Source organism: Eptatretus burgeri, chromosome 3 (genome assembly GCF_056783735.1).
Source record: "Eptatretus burgeri isolate ZD-2024b chromosome 3, Ebu_testis_v1, whole genome shotgun sequence".
Lineage (NCBI taxonomy): Eukaryota > Metazoa > Chordata > Myxini > Myxiniformes > Myxinidae > Eptatretus > Eptatretus burgeri.
Genome location: NC_140963.1, coordinates 105,095,925 through 105,111,786, shown reverse-complemented (window position 1 = coordinate 105,111,786; position 15,862 = coordinate 105,095,925). Strand labels below are relative to the sequence as shown.

The 15,862-nt window shown below is 42.1% G+C and overlaps 1 protein-coding gene and 1 pseudogene across 1 annotated transcript in view; one reads left to right on the top strand and one right to left on the bottom strand.

Annotated features, from left to right (window-relative positions):
- Nucleotides 1–15,862, bottom strand: part of LOC147030578 (uncharacterized) — a 263,534-nt gene that overhangs the window by 25,740 nt on the left and 221,932 nt on the right. Inside the window, 3 exon segments of the mRNA XM_085872191.1 lie at nt 1,953–2,095; nt 5,360–5,410; nt 8,283–8,349. Of these exon segments, the coding sequence (XP_085728317.1) occupies nt 1,953–2,095; nt 5,360–5,410; nt 8,283–8,349 (261 nt within the window).
- Nucleotides 11,255–13,960, top strand: LOC147030580 (uncharacterized; annotated as a pseudogene).

Below are 15,862 nucleotides of genomic sequence, written 5' to 3'. Positions count from 1 at the left end.
TTTTTTTAATAGGTTTGAGGGTAAATCCAATACGGCTGCCAAACCACGTGACCCATGATGTCATATGGTTGACCTTTTTGTTCCTCATGGATAGGGCGGTCATGTGTGTAAAGTTTCGCCTCGATCTGTTCCGCAATTTCAGAGAAGATTTTTGAAGGTATTTTTCAAAAACAATATGGCTGCCGAATCACGTGACCGACGATGCCATCAAAAAATAATTTTTTTGTGGATCATTTTATCCCAAGATGACTTAAAAATTTTCATCCTGATGGGATGTGGCGTTCTACATATGCAATGATGACATCATAAAAATATCACACTCTTCCATACCATACGCCTGTGCGAACGTGCACCACAATCTGTCTTTTTTTAATATCACAAATATCACATTTTGGCTGCCTTTAAGGAATACTTGCTATGTGCCAGGTTTCAATTTTTCCCTTGGTATGGTTTCAGTGATACAGAGGGCCAAAGGTTTTATATTTTTCAAACATGGCTGCCAAAGCAAGTGACCTATGACGTCATAATTATTATTAGAACATTCTGCGTTCGTTGTTGCACCAATCGTGAAAATTTTGTCTCAATCCGACAAGCGGTTGCGGAGGAAAACACAAAAGTTCTGTGTGGACAAACAAACAAACAAACAAACAAACAAAGAAAAAGACTGTGCTTAGCACGATATTGCAAAATCCACCCCCCCCCCCTCAACCCCCTCTCCCAAGGTTGCCACAGACACATGATATTGTCCATTTCATTAATATTCACAATCTTAATCAAAGTTCAGGTCAATGGGAATTGATTATTTTTCAGATTGAAATGGATTTTAGAAGTTTGACCTTGAGTTGACCTTTGACCTTTTGATCTCAGAAATAGTTGGTTTCCTAATTCAGTAATGTAATATGCAAGTCTTGTTCAAATATCAAGTAAATCTGATGAAAATTGACAATTTTTCAAATAAAATTTGATGATTTTAGAAATTAGACCTCGAGTTGACCTTTGACCTTTAGACCTCAAAAATAGTTACTTTCCTAATTCAGTGATGCAATATGCAAATCTTGTTCAAATTTCAAGTCAATTGGATAAAAAATGACGATTTCAGATATTTGACCTCAATATGACCTTTGACCTCAAAATCACTAGGCTTCTCAGTTGAGACTACCTTAACAACTTGGTAAAGTTTCACGCTGATTGGTTTAGAATTGTGACCTGTAGGCGACAGACAAAGAGAATAAGAAGACGACGTCGTCGTGGAGAGCACGACACTTTCAAAATACAGAAAACAAATTTGAGCTCAAAAATAATTGCTGGTTGAATTAAATGACCAAACATGCAACTCCTCTTCAAATTTCAAGTGAATCGGAAGAAAATTGTCAATTTTAGAATTTTGACCTTTGTTGACCTTTTGGCCGATGTTGACCTCAATAATTGGCTGGTTGAATTCAGTGACCTGAAATATAAATCCTCTTCAAATTTCAAGTCAATCAGATGAAACTTGAGGAATTTAGAAATCTCACCTAAGTTGTTGACCTTTAAACTATGTTGACCTTTTGACCTCAAAAACAATAGCCTTCTTCCTTATGACAAACTCTACCATGTGGTGAACTACAGGCCATGAAGATCGGTTGAAAATTGTAACCTGTAATCAACAAACAGACAGACCCAGACAATAACACAATCGACTGACCAATATATCGCTTGATATATCAATATATCGACCACAATCGACTGACTGACCTCTCCTTCGGCGAGGGTAATAAGCGAATAGATAATAAATTATTTAAAAAATAAAAACAGGCCACAAACTTGTCGGCAGTTACATTATCATCATATTTTCGTTGTCTTTTCATGCTTGGCACACAAAGTAATGTCTTTTCATCACAGTAATGTTATGTAATAGGTTAACACAAGGATGTAATGGATAAATAGAAAATAAATAAGAAACAAACACTTACCACAACATTCTCCCTGTGCTTGATTCCTATAATGTGGCTGAGGATTGTCATCCGTGTAGCCCGAACATCACAGAGGTCACAGGTGTAGTACGGCAATGCACTTGGATTCTTCTTGCATAAGTGCTCAGTGATATGATTTATACCTAAACCAGAATCAGACAAACGTGGATCGCAAGCATTTTATTTTTTTCAAATGCTGAAGAATCATATATGGTGTATAATTAGTTTGTCATCATTAGAATAAAAAATTAAAAAAATAATAATAATAAACTTTACAAACATGTCAAGACAATACAAAAATGAAATTGAAAAGCATTAAAAAAAACCCTCAAATTTTGCCCACTCCCTCCTGACCAACTTCCATTCTTAATTCGTCTGGACAAACCAAACTTGGCATACACACCGTTTTTGAACGTGGCAAATTACTGAGCATTACAAGACTATTTGACAGAGAGACAACACAGGTTGCAGATTTGCAAGAACAATTGGGTCAGGAGGATTGTGGGAGTGAAGAGCGTGGATCGAAGGAGAATAGATGAACTGAAGGAGGACATTGGTGCGCAGATGAGTTTGACGGGGAGATTGGTAAAAAGCCGGCTGAAGTGGGCTGGACACTTGGTGCAGATGGAGGAAGAAAGAATGGCAAAGAGAGTGGGTAGGTTGACGGAGCAAGGTAGGAGCAAAGAGGTAGACCGCGGTTGAGATGGGAAGATTGTGTGAGGAGGAATATAAATAATGTGGGGGTGGTTGGAGAGTGGAGAGAGTTGGCTGAGGACAGGGGGAAGTAGAGGAGTATTGTGGTTGAGGCAGGGAAGAAGCTTTGTACTGTTGGATCTCACCCCTTATAAAGGGCAGAGAAAGAGAAGAAGAATAATTAATAGGTGCAAGTCCTGAAACACAGTGGTAATAGACAAATTACATATTTCATTCCCATGTTTAAATTTTGAATAAAAATGACAGTTCTAAATTTATTCTTTAAATATTACTGGCCAATTTACCTTAAACTGCTGCAATCAACCAAATAAATGCTTTATTTTTAAATTCAAATTTTCATGAGTCCCACTGAAATTTACCACTTCAGCCTCTATAGAAGTGATATCATTCAGTTATGCAGTGTGTTTCAAAAGTAACAGTGTAATGAAGGAAATACTTGTGTTTCATGTGTTTGTTAAACTTAAAATTAAAATGTATGCATATTTACTTGTAGGTAGTATTGACTCACTCAAGTGAAATACCCACCAGCTGATAGACAACTCAAGTGAACTTCTGTTCGCCGGATGTTAATGGTTTATCTCTAAGGCAACCCATAATAAGGATGCATGCAGTCAGTACACTTTTTGACGATCACATCATTTCTCATGGTTAATGGCTACCTCGTTTTCCCAACTTTACCTCTCCATACATCTATTTGTGGGGAAAGCTCAAAAACACGGTCTATGCAAACAGTTCAAGGACAAAAGAAGAGCTGAAGGAGAACATTTCAGGGGCTATCCATGGCATCCAAGCTGAAGAACTGACAGCGAGTGTTTAAAAACATGTGAAGACGCGACCAACTTTACCGACAAATTAATGGGTGACACTTTCAGCAATTGCTATAAATTTGTTGCAACTGGTCAAAAAATTTCAAAATCAAATCTTCTGTTATCTTTTCTCTTTGTTGTATTGGACAATAGGAAAATAAGGAAAAATAAGGACAATAAGGAAAAAACAGTACCCCTGACGCAACTGAAAGACTTTTCCCTGAAAGACATCGTTTTGCACAAAAGTTGTTAAGTTTCTACTGCACCGTTTCTTTTGAAACACCCTGTAATTGTCTAAACTTATACAGTAAATGTCAGTGTGTGTGTGTGTGTGTGTGTGTGTGTGTGTGTGTGTGTGTGTGTGTGTGTGTGTGTGTGTGTGTGTGTGTGTGTGTGTGTGTGTGTGCATGCGTGTCAGTATGCCTCCTCCATAACTCCAAAACAATAAAACATAGCAGCCTGAAACTTTGCATGCATACGAAGAAAACTCCAAGAAAGTGCAAGACTGAAAATTGAGTGTTTGGGTTAAAACATGCCTTTTGAAGATAATTAAGTCTTTAATTTTACCCTTCATCAGGTGATCCTCAGCCACCTCGCTTTCTGGGGTCTAAAGGAGTTTCTATAGTAACCTCACTGGGGTCTGAACCCGCTTTTTTTTGGCCTGCTAACCCATACCTTGAATTTGAACAGATCGCAACGATTTAACGATAAAGTTAATTTTTTTCACTTTCCTCACTCATATATTCGAATGCCTGTTCATCATCGCGACAAATCGTTGTATACATCGCTTTTGTTGCTTTTCCCTATTTTTACACAAAAGTTGTTAAGTTTTCACTGCACCGCTTCTTTTGAAACACCATGCAATTAAAAAAAAATAAAAATCGTGAAAAAATTAACAGGGTGCTGAAGAACCTTGAAATGCATGATGTAGTACACAAGGTTAAACGTAATACAAGTTCTCTGCGTGGTGGATAAAGCAATAATTTTGGGAGACGAACATTTCAAGTCGAGAAGAGATTGACAAAATGCATGAGGTGCATACTAAAAGTGTATACAGCATGCTCCTCATGAGTACACATGGTCTGGAATGAACTTAGCAGTCCCATTTTGTTCTTCAACATATGAATTTGCATTAATGGACCATGAAAACAAAGTTTTACACAGGTCCCGCACTCCCCACAACCAGGAATTGTTTGTCGGCTGGGTTTAGATAACAATTTTGCATTTCACAAAGAAAGAGGTGTGATGACATGTCTTGCAATATGTGTAGAATAGCACAATCCACTGGCAGCTCATGGAGTCATCCTCAATTGCGAAATTCATCTTTGTCACTCACATTATGCAACAACAATTGGGGTAACAATAGAGAGAAAATAAAACAAGTACGAAAAGTTCCCATATTAACGCTCCCTTGACACAAAATTAAGAGTAAGGAAAAAACAGTACCCCTGATGCAACTGAAAGACTGCAAATGGCATACTTACACATACGATTGTGAAAAATGAATGACATGAACTTTTAATGTGCATCTCATCTCAGACACCAACTCAAACTCAGTCAGGAAATAACACATTCTGACAACCATTTAACGGTGAAAGTAAATATCAAATATAGTTGACAATTTTAGTATTGTTTAGCTTTTTTCTTTTGGGCAAGGACATTTGAAATAATGGCAATATGAATATCAAGACCGCACAAAAAAAGAAGACATTATCTCGAGGGAAAAAAACATCTTGGAGATTTTGAAAAATATACCCCAGGACTCGTAAAAACCTCTTCTTCTCCTCTTTACTAATCAATGAAAATGAGTAAATGGTTCAACTTGTTACATTTGCAGTATGTGTATTCATTCCCCCAACCCAACCTTCCCCAAAGAGCGTCACCTACCAATTGCTGGCTCATTATGCTTTGCCAATTCCTTTAATTGCGCAACGAAACCTGCAACGATGAAGAATAAATGAAAAACAAAAAACAATACCTCAACGTCAAATTGATTCAATCATTCAATTCATGTGCAGCCCTTGGCTGCTGGTTTCATCATTGCTGTAACCATGTCTAGCCACTGATGCAATGTTCCCTGAAGGTTTGGGAAGGAATTTATAATTTGTTCAGGGTGCCAGCAATAGCTTGCCTCCTCTTCATGAATGATATCATCAGGATCTTTAACTTCAACCAACTAATTCCGACAGATGGGGCGCCAAACAAAATGATACCTCATCCTGCCTGTGATACACCAGGATGACAGTGTGCAACTGGGCTGAGATTCAAACCCAGACGAAATGGCTCAAAGGCGATTGTGCACACCTCTCGGCTACCCTGCCACCCCTTGGCAATGTCAAATAATTAATCGGCAGTTATAATTAGGTGACGTGAGAATATGCAGCTGAAACCTCGTTCTGAAGGTAGTATAATAAAGAAGAGGCTCATGCTTTGCAGATCGATCTCCAAGATGGACCGTTTTATATGGTGTATTTGGTCACAATAAATGACAATGATAAAATTCCTGCATGTCAAAATGCCACAGCAATATGTAGTAAATATGTACTGAACCAGCTACGTTACTTTCTTCAACCCTTTGTCAAAAGGAACCATTCAGTTGGCCTCTGGCAAAACCTGCAGCCAGCAACTTTTGCATTTCCAGCAGTGACTCAACATGTAGACTGCAATGTTTTTCTTTCGCATTCCAGTAAGCTGAATACTGTAGACTGTAGCCAAGGAAGAGCTTGAACTTTGGCACGGAAATAAAATCAGATCTTCTCTCCCTATGCTCAAACTTTCTGATCGAATCAACATGCGCACAATCAATCACTCATCCAATTATTTTAATCCTCTTGCTTATTTGCACTTTATATACCGACAATTTGCTTGTTTATATTTTTGCCATGACCCATCCAACCGAGTTTCAAAACTCCTCGCAACGGTCTCATTCGAGTCCACGCAAACTCGAACAAAAGATGAAATGCCTAATCACGCCACTTAGGAATATGGATTGGACCAAAGCAATGCAACGGCAAAAGATTGGTGGGAAAGAAATTGGTGCCACATGTTATAGAAGCATTAATTTTGATTGGTCAGTTCAGTGGAGAAGGTTTATTCAATTTTCTCATCCCACTGCACCCAATTGACTGCCCATTTGATTTCAAAGGGCTACAATTCCCTGTTCCAGTGTGCTTCACCATGTCCAATAACAATGCACAGGGACAAAGCCTTCAATGTTGCTGAAATTTTTTTGAATACACCCTACTTTGCCCATGGATAATTCAATACTGGAAGCTCAAATGTGGATTATGATCAACACCTCCCAAAATCCAGACTCACTGCTCAGTGCTCACCTCCCCTCACTCATTCCTCTTTTTTTCCCCACCTGTGGAACCAATTTCCTCAGTCTCTTCAATGGCATGATTCTCTCCTGGGCTTCAAAATGGCTGTACACCACCACCTCAGGTCATCCTCCATCCATACTCAAGATATTTCCTACCCTAATCAACCCCCCCTCCCCCCCCAGCATACCTTCTTCAGATTTGTTTTTTTCTTCCACTTCTATGATCGAGAGTTTGCGGCTGTATCCATCTTGTCCACCCATTCCTCTCATTCTTCGTCATGTCCCTTATTTCTCCAAGTCTCCCTCTATTTTGTCTGAACTTTCTGTTGGTGTGTTTTCCCACATGCCTCCTCCCTCTTAATCTTTCTTCTGGTCTTTTCATTCTGTTACATCCTGATCGGTTTTGTGTTCTACCTCACTCCTCCACAAGCTTTGACAATGTATACAAAACAAAAAACCCCATACAACTGTGCCAAAGGTGGAAAAACTGGCAATTGTTGTCTCAAGGGAAACTACAAAAACACTGGGATAGGTAAGGTATATGTGGAGGAATGGGTAAGTGGAACTCAACGACCTGCTGGACCAACTGAGGTACACCTCGGAGTCTGCAGCAAGACAGTGGAACTCAGAACTCGATTAAGGACTGGAGGGGTCTGCTGAACTCAGAAAACAATTGGCCCTGCTGGGACCTGAACTTAGGAACTGTCCCTGAAACAGCTGCAACAAGATGTCAACACCCTCTTCACCCAACACTTTCCATACTTAGGCAGGTATCCCATTCAGCCCAACTACCTTGCAATTCTTCATTCTCACTAATGTTCTCCCTACCTCCTCCTGGATAATACATGTAATCCCTTCTTTTGTCGCAGGTCCAACTCTGAATTACTGGGTTCTCCTCATTAAGCAGTCTCGAAGTATGTTTTCCATCTCTTCTTCCTCTCAACATCATAATTTCGAACCGAAGTTCATGTTCAGCAATTATCTTCCTTTTCCTCATTGGTGTCCAAAACATGGCTTCTTTAATCAAATGTCCCTCTTGCTTTCTCATTCTATGTCCTACCCATCGACATTTTCGGTCTTTGGCCTGTGCCAAAATTTCTTTCTCCAACACTCATTATTTCCTCATTTCTTACCCTATTTCACCAGAAAATCTATAGAATCTTTCTCAACCATCTTTGATGGAAGACCATGAGTTTGTGTTTCATTTCTTAACTCATTTTCCATGTTTCTGCACCATATAACAACACTGAGTTTACATTGGAATTGAATAGTTTCATCTCGGTTTTCAGTGAATGTTGTCTGAAATTCCAAGTATTTATTTGACAAAGAGTAAGCCATTGCTTAAGCTTTTGCAATTCATCTGAAAAAAAAGAAAAGAAAAGAAAAAGATCATCACAGATCACTATCTACAGTAGTTACATTACCAACAAATCCTTCCCTTGGTTGCAAAAACTATAGCATGTGTTTATTGTTGAATTCAGCAATTACCTTTGTGTTTCATTCCTGTCACCTTCATTATTTCTTCCAAAACATTTGAACTGGAAGGCGATTGTATCTGGGCAAAGAAAAATAATTTATTGCTTTCAGTTTGCAATAAGCTTTATCAAGTGAGCCAATTCTGGCAGATACTGAGCAGTTAAACTCAACTGCAGGTTGTCAAAAATCTTCACATGTTACTGTTAGGCGGTACTTATGATTTGATATGCAACGAATAGGATATTTTATTCCAGCAAATACAACCCGTCGCTTCGCTGACGAGGGTATTAAGGGGGGGGGGAAGGAAGTGAGGAAGAGAGAAAGAGATGAAGAGAGGAGAGAGAGAGGAGGCAGGAGGGAGGGGAAGCTAGGAAGTGGGGAAGAGCGAAAAAGGGGGGAGAGAGAGAGAGGAGAGAGAGAGAGAGAGAGAGAGAGAGAGAGAGAGAGGGGGTGGGAGAGAGAGAGAGAGAGGGGGTGGGAGAGAGAGAGAGAGAGGGGGTGAGAGAGAGAGAGAGGTGGGAGAGAGAGAGAGAGAGGGGGTGGGAGAGAGAGAGAGAGAGAGGGGTGGGAGAGAGAGAGAGAGAGAGAGAGAGAGAGAGAGAGAGAGGGTGGGAGAGAGAGAGAGAGAGAGAGGTGGGAGAGAGAGAGAGAGAGAGAGAGAGAGAGAGAGAGGGTGGAGAGAGAGAGAGAGAGAGAGAGAGAGAGAGAGAGAGAGAGAGAGAGAGAGAGAGAGAGAGAGAGAGAGAGAGAGAGAGAGAGAGAGAGAGAGAGAGAGAGAGAGAGAGAGAGAGAGAGAGAGAGAGAGAGAGAGAGAGAGAGAGAGAGAGAGAGAGAGAGAGAGAGAGAGAGAGAGAGAGAGAGAGAGAGAGAGAGAGAGAGAGAGAGAGAGAGAGAGAGAGAGAGAGAGAGAGAGAGAGAGAGAGAGAGAGAGAGAGAGAGAGAGAGAGAGAGAGAGAGAGAGAGAGAGAGAGAGAGAGAGAGAGAGAGAGAGAGAGAGAGAGAGAGAGAGAGAGAGAGAGAGAGAGAGAGAGAGAGAGAGAGAGAGAGAGAGAGAGAGAGAGAGAGAGAGAGAGAGAGAGAGAGAGAGAGAGAGAGAGAGAGAGAGAGAGAGAGAGAGAGAGAGAGAGAGAGAGAGAGAGAGAGAGAGAGAGAGAGAGAGAGAGAGAGAGAGAGAGAGAGAGAGAGAGAGAGAGAGAGAGAGAGAGAGAGAGAGAGAGAGAGAGAGAGAGAGAGAGAGAGAGAGAGAGAGAGAGAGAGAGAGAGAGAGAGAGAGAGAGAGATAATTTTTCCATTATTTATCATCTTTGTCTTTTGTAATTCCTGTGAGTAAAATTATCCAAAGATTTCCTCTCCCTGTAAGTCGAACAATTTATATGTCCAAGGAACTGTCTGAAACATCAATTATTTTGAAAAGTTCAAAAGTCCATGGCTTTGTATAACCCTTCTCAAAATGACTTTTCCACCGACATATTCTTACAATATCACCAACCTTTCACTTTGGTTTTCTCAGATTAATCTCCTATTCATATGCTAATTTTGTAAATGTTTCTGATGGTTTTGATTTTGTTGAGGAAGGAACTATATTGTTGCAATTATCTACAATGTCATGACTTAAAGACACCCATTGTTGAGAACCGAGTTCAGTAATTTTTTTTTACACAATCTCTCTTTCAAAGCGCGATTAAGGCGCTCAATGACAACAGCTTTTCCTTCATTAAAGGTGCTATACAATCTGATATCGTTTATCTTTCAGGAAATTCTTAAATGCTCCGTTATAGAACTTTGTTCCCTCATCAATCCATCATTTTTTGGCTTTTGTTTGCTATTATTCAATATCTGTTGGAATGTTATCACAAGAGTGGTGCCTCTTCTTTTTTTTCAAAGGAACTACCCATGCATATCTTGACTTTAAATCAATAATGGTTAATGTATACCTGTATCCCCTGTCGTTTTTCAGTTCAATTAGATTGGCAAACTATGTGCAATCAACTGCTTTGGAATGGACCTCTCGCCTTTTAAACTTTGTGATTATCGATTGATGTAATTCATAAGCTAAAAGCTTCTCATCTGAAGGTATGTCAGCTTGCTCCTCAGTCTTGATGACATCAGAGCTTAATAGTTTTTTTTTGCAATACCAAGCCCCATTTTAAATTTAGAAACCTATCAACTGCCTCACAATGAACCTATCCATTTTTTCTCTCAACGTTGGATTTCATATCAAAGACAAACAAATTATTCAACATTTTTCTATCAGCTTTGTATTTTTCTTCCAATGTCGTGCTATTTCAATACTCAATATCGTGTTCCACACAAACTTCATCAACCCCGTTTTTAGGTTTGCTCCATGGCTAAGGATTGTCAGCTTTGTCTAATCTCTTGTCCAAGTTTGCTCCTCGACCACAGAAAGAATATCCTGGTCGATGCAATTTCTCTGGTATCCCAGTTGTCATAAATTTACTCCCTGATAAAATATTTTGCATATCTCCCCCAGTTTTATGGTTATCATGTTTAAATTTACTCTTTTTGACAAATTCACACTTTTTGCTTCCACACACTGAACATATCCCCATTCGTATAAATTTATTGTTTTTACTTTTAATGTATGATATTTTTAGTATCAGTTTTATTTTTAGTGGGGCAGCATAGCTAACCTAATGTGCATTTAGTGATAAAAGCACCAAATTTGGCACACTTGTAGAAAGACATATTATTAAGCGATTTGGATATTTGGCCACCACAGATTTAGCCTCTGAGGGCCGTGGCAGCCATTTTACAAAATGGCGGCAAGGTGACATTAAAATGGCTACCAGAGGAATTAAAATGGCTAGGTCTTCTACATTTGTGGAACGATTTCATCGTTTATGGGGTCTATGGATGCGCCTCACCGAGTACTACAAACGTATGGGAGCAGATTTTCGAAATTCGAAATTGTGAAGAGGGTTGGGGGTGGGGGTGGGGAAACCTTTTTTTGGGAAATAATTAAAATTTTGTATAATATGCTCGTATAGTCGTAACATGGACTCTAATATATTTATTTGTCATTGCAGGTTGGTGATGGTGGTCGTCGCTTAATAGCAGCCATGTCCAAGAGCTTCAAGTTGGTCGACCCAGAGCGACCTGTCTCAACGTCGTCACATCCACCAACAACGAACTGGAACCTGTGTATCATCTGTCAAGACGACACAAAAGAGACACTGACTCGTCCCCCACAGTCCAAGCGAACAGATGTCGGGAGCGGCTACAGTTCCCTGGCCGAAAATCTGATCAGATTCAATGAACTAAAGGAGCTTCCACGTACGCTTCAGTTACGCCGGCTTGACAAAGGTCACGGAATTGAAGCAGCTATGGTTGCGAACAGTGCTGGTTATCACGAAACCTGTCGACTGAAATATAAGAGGACAAAAGTACAGAGAGCCGAAAAGCGAATGCGTGTAACTGCTGATGACAGCCATTCTACTGATGCATGCAAGCGCACCAGGTCCCTCTCATCGAGCACAGATAAGTCAAGGCCCCCCTCCTGTTTCTTCTGTGAACAACCTGCAGGCTCAGAACGGCTTCATGAGGCAGCGACCTTCACAATTGACAGGCACGTGAGGGACTGTGCGACCCTCCTTGAAGACAGTGCCCTACTTGGCAAACTCAGTGCTGGGGACATGGTGGCCCTGGAAGCCAAGTACCATGCCAAATGCTTTTCAGGGTTATATAATCGTGCCAGAGCGGCCCGATCTTCTGAAGCGCCAGGAGAAACTGAACCAGAGAAAGAGCTGTCAAGAGTAGCTTTTTCTGAACTTGTGCTCTTTATTGAAGAGACCAGACAGGATGAGGAGACGGCACCAGTGTTCAAGTTAGCAGAACTGGCTCAACTATACCAGTTAAGAATTGAACAGCTAGGCGTCAGGAGCAACACAAGGGAACATTCCACACGTCTCAAGCAGAGACTCCTTGCCCAGTTCCCTGACATGCAATCACACAGCAAGAGAAGAGACATCATGTTGGCATTTCGAGAAGATGTTGGCGATGCTATTGCTAAAGCTTGTGAAATGGACAGCGACAATGATGCTATCCATCTTGCACGTGCTGCAAAAGTCATGCGCCGCCACATGTTTGGAGAAGCCAAGCCTTTCATTGGGTTCCCTGAAGGATGCCAGAAAGAGTCTGTGCCACAAATGCTGCTTGGCCTGGTCAGCATGGTCTTAGAGGGACCCAGCATCAAGGACTAGATGATAGACACAAGCAATGCAGCAGTTACCATTGCTCAAATTGTGAAGTTCAACAGCACAAAACACAAGCGTATGCAAAGCACCTCACCATCCTCCACTGTACGGCACAGCCCTGCGCAAGAAACGCCTCTTCCAATATATGTGGGGATGATGTTACACACCCACACGCGCAAGAAGGAACTGGTGGATAGGCTGGCACACGTTGGCATGAGCATCTCGTATGATCGTGTCCTCCACCTCACAGCGCAGATGGGGAACTGTGTCTGCGAGCAGTTTCACTTAGAGCAAGTTGTCTGCCCACCCAAGATGCGTGGAAAAGTTTTTACTACTGCTGCAGTAGACAATATAGATCACAATCAGAGTTCAACAACAGCAAAGTCCTCCTTCCATGGCACAGCTATCTCACTGATCCAACATCCCAGTTTCATGGGAGAAGGTGTGGATCGAACTATAGTCGTAACTGGAGGATCTGGGGATGCAAGTACGTTCATCCGCCAGCTGCCACAGTGCAACACTGACGTGCCTCCTGTAACCAGCAGTGTCAAGAATGTGCCTGTCCCTGCTGCTAGGGTGACATCACTTGACAGAGAGGCTAAAAAGCATACTGAGGAAGAATATCTCTGGCTACACAATGCAAGGCAGGTCGTAGACGGAAATGATGAGGGAGGCGAGAACATATCTTGGGCCGCTTTCCATGCCAGCAGCCAGCCACCAGAAGTGAGACCAATCTGCCCCACCGCCCTGCTTCCCATGTTCCAGGACAGTGCCCACACAGTGGCCATGATCCGCCACTACATAGATGTCGTGAAGACTGTTGTTGAACATCTGAATCCAGGACAAACACTAGTGGTCACATTCGATCAGCCACTATTTGCCTTGGCAAAGCAAATTCAGTGGAAGTGGCCAGAGAAATATGGTGAAGATAAGGTTGTCGTGCTGTTTGGTGGTCTCCATATCGAGATGGCTGCCCTCAAAACACTGGGAGACTGGCTGGTTGGTAGTCTCCATTGGTAGCAATTGGAGTTGTTGTTGAATGTGTATGTAAGTTCTCTAACAAATCGTTCACTATGTACCTTGATGCCCTGACAGAATTGACCTGTTGGTTCCATGCCATGGACCACATGAACTATGCCAGGTGGATTCCAGTTCACTTGAAGGACATGACTGAACTTCCTGAAAGGCACCCAGAAGTAGCCAGAAAGTTTCGAGAAGGTAGCTTCATGGTACAAAAGACAAAGAAGATCTTCTCATCAATCCCAATACACCAGGCACACGAGCAGAACAATGCCTGCATCAAAGGAGATGGTGGGGCAGTTGGCCTCACTGATAACCCAGCTGCTTTAAGGTGTTGGATGATCGCTAGGCCGGAAGTGTTGAGGGTCATAGAGGAGTTTCAACATGGAAACCAGCACTCTGGAAGAGAAGACAACATACACCACCATGACCAGACAACCAGTGTCCAAGCCTCATTCACTGAAGATGTCCGGTCACTAGTCAGAGACATGGAAGAGCTCAGGAACCCCTTTGAGGAAGACAGCCCAGATCTCGTTGCTCTTGATACCAAAGAAATTGTTGGTTCTCCTGCAATTGAGGCAGTCAGAAAGGTAAGGGAGATTGGCCTAAAGCAGTTCCATGTTTTCTCCAGGGATTGCCTTGTTGAAAGAACCAAGCCAGTTGCTGACACAATTCACCAAAATAAAGCTCAAAGTTTTCAAGGCTCAACCAAGAAGGAACGTGAGCAAGGAGAAGCATAAGCTCACTTGCCTCAAGAACAATGCTCAACTCTTCTCAGGGCTCTACATCAGCTGTCAGACGAGGGATGGAAACCTGGACGAGTTCTTTCGCCATGAAAATCAGGCATGCCCTCCAGCACTGTCTGATGGATGGAGTCTCCGCTTAGGTACAAAAAGCGACCTACTCACATGCTTTGAAGAGATCTCAGATGCAAGGTCAGAGGCTCCTACCACCACCAGTATATTCATTGATGGAGCAGCCATTGTGCAGATGCTAAAGCCTGCTGCATGCAAGAACTTCAGAGAGTATGCACAAGAGATCTTTATCCCTTACATGTCTACAAGGCTTCAATCTTCATCACGCCTGGACCTGGTATGGGACACCGACATCGCTGACTCATTTAAAGCTAGTGCAAGAGCAAAGCGTGGTAAAGGAGTGCACAGATGTGTGGTAGCAGAAGGAGCCATACCCAGAAACTGGCAGAACTTTCTTCGAGGAGACACCAACAAGACACAGTTGTTCAAGTTCCTGTCAGAAGCTCTCCTCCTGTGGTTTAACCTGAAAGACAAGCAACTTGACATCACTGATGGATAATAATTCTGCAGCAAGCCTCCACTGTCTTCGCTGTCTTCGCTGGCCCCATGTACCCACGAGGAAGCCGACAGTTGAATGCTGCTTCATGTATCTCATGCAGCCCGCCATGGCCACAACAAATTCATGATCAGAACGGTTGACACAGATGTTGTAGTGTTGGCTGTCTCGGTTGTCCAGAATCTGCAGCCAGAAAATGAACTGTGGATTGCATTCGGAACTGGAAAAGGGTTCCGATACCTGGCAGCCCATGAAATAACAGCTGGACTGGGGCCAAATAAAGCACAAGCACTTACGATGTTCCATTCTCTGACAGGGTGTGACACTGTGTCAAGTTTTGCAAGTCATGGGAAGAAGACTGCGTGGGCAGTCTGGAATGTGTTGCCAGAGTTGACCGAAGCACTGCTGAAGTTGTCATCTGCACCAAGTGACATACCAGAAGAGGTCATGCACACCATTGAGAGATTTGTCATCCTCCTGTACGACAGAACAAGTCCATGCACAGACATTGACAAGGCACGCAAGAAACTTTTTGCAAGGAAGAACAATGTGGAGTTGATTCCTCCAACCAAGGCAGCTCTGGAAGAGCACATGAAGAGGGCAGCCTACCAGGGAGGTCATGTATGGGGCCAGGTGTTGCTCCCTGCACCAGAGCTGCCGCCGGCAACCAGCTGGGGGTGGACCAAAAGTGAGGAGGGGCTGCATGAGCCCCACTGGACAAGATTACCACAAGCAGCCCAAACTTGCCGTGAACTGCTGTCATGTAAATGTAAGAAGAGTTGTGTGAATCGTTGCAAGTGCAAAAAGGCTGCACTTGAATGTACTGCTCTGTGCCAGTGTGAGGGGGAGTGCACCCAGAACTAGACATTTCTACTTTTAATTTTGAGTTTTTCATCATATCACTGTAACATCATGTGTCATTGAAATGTATTATGTGGAATTTTGTATTTCTTGAGTAAATTCTTTTGTATTTCTTTTGTAAATACACCATGCATCTAACTTTTAATAATTTAATAGAAGCTTCGGGGTGGGTGGATGTTTGGTCAT